Here is a 7,018-nt window from a genome sequence, read left to right on the forward strand (position 1 = left end):
TGTGTCTAGGATTGAATATAATGACAGGAGCTTTGTGTCTGTAAGTTGATAAGTAGTCTTTAAGATTACAGTGCTGTTTAGTCAACAGGTTGGTGTTAAACAATGACAAAATTGTTGGTGCAAATTACTAGAGTTGCGTCGGCTGTAAAGGCTTGTGGATGTTAATGAGTAGAGCATTAATTGTTTTCTGTCCTTCTATAACCTTATTACTGTTATTATTTATCTGGCAAAGAAAAGGCAGAAATACATGAAGTAAAATGTTTTCATAAATATTTTAATAATCAAATTTGTCATATATATTTTTGGAAAGCATATATGTACACATGTTCGTCTACCACAGTGTTCAGGTGCAAAAATGTCAACAGATAAAAAATGTTTATGAACAAACTTCAAAAGATCAAGTATTTTAAGAATGTTATCTATATTATAGGAAGATAAACAACAAAACAGTTCTTCATGTGTGATGATATCAAGATTCTGAATAACTGTACAGATGCATGAATACAACAGCCTTAAAATGACGAAGTATGGGGGACAGAAATCTTCAAAATATATCATTTTGTGTCCCACAGAAGAAAAAAAGGCATACAGGTTTAGAGCGACATGAGGGTGTGTAAATGATAAATGAACTTTTTTGGGTAAACTATATTTTTAACATGCCAAAGACACCACTGTTCTTTTATCCTGAAGCACTGCCATAGGTTTTGGGCTGCGTGGCTGTCCTAGCTCCCCCTCTAAGTTTATGCAGATGGTCTGGTCTCCAGTGCAGGCAGTGGGGACAGTGGCATCCTGCGGGATGGTGCATTGTCTGGACGGGGGAATAGAGAGCTGGCTGTGGAAGTCCAGTGAGCCAGGGGTAGGTCGAAGGAGGAAGGTGCAAAGTGTCCACTGGCCTTGTGGTGGCACTGTAGAGGTTTGAATAGCCTGAGAGGCCACCCATGCCCAGATGAGAGTATAGATGAAGGGGCAAGCGGGGTAGCAGTGGGTAGTGGATTCCAGAAGCTGCGTGACCCACCATGAAGGCACACAGGTTTGGGTCCAGTGGATTAGGCCAGTTCAGACTGTGACGCTGCCTCTTGTCCTTCATCCTCCTGTTCTGAAACCAAACCTATAATGAAACAGAGGGATACATTGTCTTACTAAAGGACACAGTATGCTGGTGGGATTAGGTAATGGTAGATGTACAATAAAATTTTCAGTTTAAGCAGGGATGGAGATCAGGTGTCTGATTTTATGGGTTCTTGGGTTGGCTGTTACCCAGCCTCACAAGACACACAAACAATCCTCTCTTAAATGAACTTAAAATTAATATATATATATCTATCTATCGATGAATAGCAGAAGTTAGTCTCAAATTATTATTTTTTAATAAGCTCTTTTTAATGCACTTTAAATGCTGCCTGTTGGTCCTGAGAAGCTTTTGTTGGGCCAGAGGTTGAGTGTGGCATGAAAAGGTCTACATCGTGAATTACCTTTATTGTAGTCTCGGGCAAGTTGAGCGCTGCCGCCAGTTCGCAGCGTCTGGGTCGAGACACGTAACTTTCTTTGCAGTATTCTTGCTCAAGACGGGTCAGCTGCTCCCTCGTGAAAGCAGTCCGGTGTCGACGACTGTGGTCTATCCCATTCAGCAGTGAAATACGAGGGCCCTCTTCTTCTCCTTGATCACTGTCAGCATGAGCAACAGTAGACACTGGCGACTCCCTGCCCTCTGCTACTGAAAAGTTTACTTCACATTAGGCATTCGTTTACTTTGCGTATATCACATTTGCATTCCGAAAGATGGGGTTTTCAATAAACTCCCAATTTCCTAATTTAACGCTACACACAGATTTTGTACAGTAGGCCTATATACTTGACTTAAATGTGACACGATATGAAGAACCGGAGCATTTTCTAAAAATGCGTATTAAGTCCTTCTCAATGCCTGCTGTTAAAATATAAATGTTGTAGGCTACTTACGCATTTTGTTGCTGATTTCCACGTAAGCAAACCAAATATTCCCCGAATGGATTTTCACAAGCTTCTCATAGTCCTCAAAACAGTCCCAGGCCAGGCCCTCCCCAAAAAATGAATTCTCTCTCACTCTCTCACTGCTTGTCTTCCGAGCCAAGTTCGTTTATGAAGGGAAAGATGAGTTGTTTTTGTAGTCGTTGCCCCCCCTCCACCTCCCTCACCTCTGCATCTTCCAGGTCGTCCCATCTTGTCACTAATGAGAGACGCGCTCTATCCGCTGCGGCGCCGCCGGGGCGCGCGGACAGAGGGAGGTGTTAAATTGTCTTTGGTCTCCGACTGGCCTTTGTACTTTTTTGTTATGGAGAATTAAGATAGACCTCCCTTTGCATACTGTCACAGTGGCTTCCCTGTCGAGATAGGCCAACCCTGACTGTTTCTTGGCGTTTGATGTTTGTATTTTTGGAAGTCAATCATTAGAATCGTAATGCCCCTAAACTGCAGAGATCTACAGTTTATAATAGAGATGAAAGTGTTTCATGAGCCGTATAAATATAAGATAAAGATTTATTTTTTATAATAAAAAAAGACAATTACTTGGAAAATTTTTAGAAAATTCGAGCATTAACAAATTTTATAACTAATATTATAAACAAACAACGTTGCCAGACAGAATATGCTGTCATTGGTTAATGTAATAAACGCCGGACAATATTTTATGAAGTCGTTACAACGCCTTTTAACGCATTTCCCGCGTGTTACTAAAAGACCAAATGTTTTTTAAACATTTATTTGATTACTTATTAAGGTTTCATATTTCTTGTGAGCTACACATCAAAGTATATTTATAAACAGGCTGCTGTGTTTTGTCATTCAGTATATGTTTTCTTTCCTGTTTTAGTTTTGGATTATGAGTAGAATTTGTGATTAACATTACTCAACGCTTTATCAATTCTATTTTATATTTTTTAACAACCAAATAGAGTTGTTCTCTCTTTCCCAGTGACGCAGACTGTCAGTATCTCAAACATATGCTTCCATGTCGCTTCAGATAAGCCTGATATCAGACTCACTCACGGTGGTATTGTTATGCACCAGTGCTTTGATCACTTTGTCAGTTAAGGGAAAGGCTCCGCCGGGGCTGGAGTCTGTATGGAGACTGGCACAGATATTGCGTAGAGGTGACAGAAATTGCGCTTCCATGAGCATACAAACCTGTGTGTCTGTACCACTGGCTGACTAAACCTCATACCATCTGTACTGATAATTGTAGAGAAAGAAGTCCCTATTTTGGGGTGCGTTTCCCAAAACCATAGTTGCTAACTAAGTTAGCAACTTTGTTGGTTGCAATGCAATTTCCCATTGCCAACCAACTAAGTTGCTAACAGGTTAGCAACTATGGTTTTGGGAAACGCACCCCTGATCAGTACACAGTGACCAAGTTGCAAGTACATTTCGACTGTATAATTGTATATTAGAGCTCTTTCTACTGACCGCCATGTAATGCATGTAATTATGAAAATCCATCTAATATTTGGATTTCTGCATTAATAAGTTTATTTTAGACATTATAAATGGACATTACTCGAAATATTGCAGCGAATTTCTTGTCTTGATCTAGTTGACTGTACAATGAAGGGCAAAAGGTAGTTTAATTAATTAAAATGTTTTCTTCTTCTTCTTCTTTTTGTATGCAAAACAAGATCTAAAGATATTTGAATAAGGATATGTTACATGGTGACTTTGCTCTGCAGTCTGTTCCTTTTGCTTTCCCTCCTCTTCGTCCTCATCTTCTTTCTTCAAAGGTTTAAATCCATTCGCTTAGCGCAGCAATGCCAGGCACACTATATTATCTGTGTTATACACAGGTGCACCTGAACAAACCGGTGAGTGTAAGCACTGGATACATTCTTCGTCCAAAATGCATAATTTACTTCGATCGTGACTGTTCTTGAAAATGGTTTATTGTTCCAAAGTTTAAAGTTTCACATGTGTATGGATGTTATTTTATACATACTACAAAGTGACATGTTCATATTTCATATATGTCGGGACTCATATACCATAACCTGCTTCTTTAACCGCTAAAGTATAGGGAGCTATGAACTCTCATTAGACTGCATGCATAATGCAGAAGTGTATGATCCACAAGGCTTTGCGTTCACGTGGAATTTTAACGTATGACCGCAATAAAACTCAATTCTGGTGATCTGCACATTATGGTTTACCGCTCCAACATACACACCTGGCTGTTCAAGTAAAGGTCGTGATGCGTTGGTTTAAGTGTGTCTGATTTTAACTGAAATTTAAACTGTACACAAGGAGCAGGATAAAGCACCTAAAGAGTAACCTACAGGGTCAGAATACTTGTTTAAAAAGAAAATTAGCAAGCACTACGTGTTGTCTATAATAATAATAATAATAATAATAATAATAATAATAATAATAATAATAATAATAATAATAATGCGCGTCATGTTTAAACAATTCCACAATGATCAAAACGGTCTTTTTGAGCTTTTTGATAGGCGATTCCATGAAGTTTCGTATCTTCAGTGCTCATTATGATTCCCATTCAAAATTAAATAAATAAAAAAATAAAAAAAATTCAATAACTTGCCTTATTTATGCTTTTAGTATTATAGTTCTCTATATTATGTCTGTTATGTCCCCATTGAACGCTACAGAAATAAGACATTTACTTGGTTATTGGAAATATTTGTTTTAATTATGTATAATTTAATATATATATATATATATATATATATATATATATATATATATATATATATATATATATATATATATATATATATATATATATATATATTGCAAAACATTATCCTTTGCTAAACTTATGCACATCCCTAACTGCACATATCAGCCCTTAACATTTCATGAATTTAAATTAATTATTGGAAGTAAAAACATTTGAAGATTAGAAATATGAAAAAAAAGATTATATGAATCATCTTACACTCTCAGAAAATACCATCAAAAGGACATATTTGTATATTTTAATCCCTAAAAGATTCATAGTAGTAACTTAAATGGATAGATCACACAAAAATTTTAATTCTGTCATCATTTCTGTCATCTGTCATCATTTACTCATCCTCCACTTATTTCAAACCTTTAGCAATTTTTGGTAGCACTTTAGTTTTTCATTATTAATTAGTTGCTTATTAGCATGCATAGTACTAGTATATTGGCTGTTTATTATTTCTTATAAAGCACATGTTAATCCCTTATTCTGCATGACCATATTTTAGATCCCTTAATCCAACCCAATACCTAAACTTAGCAACTACTTTACCAACTATTAATAATCAGCAAATTAGGAGTTTGAGGCAAAAGTCATATAGTTAATAGTTAGTTATTAGTGTGAACTGGTCCAAAACTAAAGCATGACCAAGTTTTTTGTTCTGTTGAGCACAAAAGAAGATATTTTGAAAAATATTGATAATCAGTCAGTTGATGGTAGCCATTGACATCCATAGTATTTTTTTTTTCTCCATACTATGGAAGTCAGTGGCTACTGTTAACTTTTTAATAACCAGCATTAAAAAAAAATATATATATATATATATATATATATATATATATATATTTTGTGCTCAACAGTATTGGGAGAAACTCCTTTTTGGGTGAACTTAAGTGTACATATTACTGTTCTAAGATACTGCTCTAAATAAGCATCTTTTAAGGGTACTGTCCCAGGACCAGCAATCTGTTTTATCTGTATCCTTTTTGCAAATTATTTGACTGTTAGATTAAAAGTTATTTTTCAACAGCACTTCAGGTTCTTCATAAACATCATCTACAAGTACACTGAAATAACTGTAAGCTACTTTTGTATACCATTTTTAGTAATGATATATAATGTATTCTCATTTTACATTTATTCATCCTAATGAAGTTACAGTGATGTATCATGTAAATGAGGTATAATGTAAATGTATAATGAACAGAGAGCACTCTTATGCATTGCTTGCATGTGAAGAGCATTTTTGGGAAATGTACATAAAGATTGAATGCTCCCACACTCTCACCAAGAGATTGCCATTAATATCAGTTGTTATCAGAAAGCTGTGAGAGTTGTAATGTCAAGCAAGCTGTTTTTGGATGAATGTGATTTTATGATATGTTGTCTAAATGTTGTTGTTTTTTGGAAGCAAATTAGGGCAGTAGTCAGATTTACATATTTACATTTTTTGGAAACCAAGCATTCTTCCCAGGAGTCTAAGGTTTTTGCTCCTTTTCAGAGGAGCTGCAAGTTCACCTTGCATAATTGCATTTAAGGCTTAAAAATTCTGATAATTTGAAGCAAAATTGTTAAATATATTCCTATACCATCTCTTTTCCATAGAATCATTCTTCTTTCTCCCTTGCCACAGTAATTTGAGGCCCACATCCCCCCAGTCCTGCAGACATTGGCTTCTAAATTGAATGCAAATATTTTCTGGTCAGAAGTAACTTCTCCCATCTTTCTCTATATTCTTTCTTAATCTCGTCCTGTCTGTTATACTGAAACTTATTGATCTCTATGTTTCAGTGTGACTTTATAAATACAGAAAGTCTATCTATTTTTATTTGTAGGGTGAATTTTTTACAGTTATCACTGAACTTGAATCAGTGGCATAAGGACATGTTTTTACAGGCCGTCTGGTGTTCTGTAATTCACATATCCAGATGTTGTTGTCAAAAACTATTCTGATTTAATTAGGATGAAGCATACTTGCATATATCCTCACATCATCACCACTGTTCTTTTAATATGTCCTTGCCATTTGTCATGTCTCATAGATTATAATGCTGTAACAAACTTTTAGTCCATGCATTTAACTTTTATATTTGTATTAATTTGATTTCATCCCTTCTAGATTTTCTGAGGTGAATATATTAACTGAAATTTTGACTTGCATCACATAAATTAACCTTTAGGATATAGTTACAGTATCTAAATTTTTTTTTTAAACGTAAAAGGGATGAATACCTTGACCTTTGTTTTTGTAAGTCAGTGTTTAAAACTCTAGTGTGTTTAGGTTTTAAAACGTCGCATCATTCC

The 7,018-nt window shown here is 35.5% G+C and overlaps 1 protein-coding gene across 2 annotated transcripts; it reads right to left on the minus strand.

Annotated features, from left to right (window-relative positions):
• Positions 1 to 292: 292 nt before the first annotated feature.
• LOC109089331 (homeobox protein XHOX-3-like) lies at positions 293 to 2,127 on the minus strand. Of its 2 annotated transcripts, none has more exons than XM_042728389.1 (3): positions 1,960 to 2,109; positions 1,473 to 1,714; positions 293 to 1,108 (listed from the first exon to the last, which is right to left on the minus strand). In XM_042728389.1, the coding sequence occupies exons 1-3, from the start codon at positions 1,961 to 1,963 to the stop codon at positions 680 to 682; spliced, it is 675 nt and encodes a 224-aa protein (XP_042584323.1). In that variant the 5' UTR covers positions 1,964 to 2,109; the 3' UTR covers positions 293 to 679. The 2 variants fall into 2 exon arrangements, with proteins under 2 accessions (XP_042584323.1, XP_042584313.1); XM_042728379.1 differs by having other exon boundaries at positions 294 to 1,108; positions 1,473 to 1,711; positions 1,960 to 2,127.
• Between the last annotated feature and the right edge of the window lie 4,891 nt (positions 2,128 to 7,018).

The sequence above is a fragment of the Cyprinus carpio genome, chromosome A3 (genome assembly GCF_018340385.1).
Source record: "Cyprinus carpio isolate SPL01 chromosome A3, ASM1834038v1, whole genome shotgun sequence".
In the NCBI taxonomy this organism is placed as follows: Eukaryota; Metazoa; Chordata; class Actinopteri; order Cypriniformes; family Cyprinidae; genus Cyprinus; species Cyprinus carpio.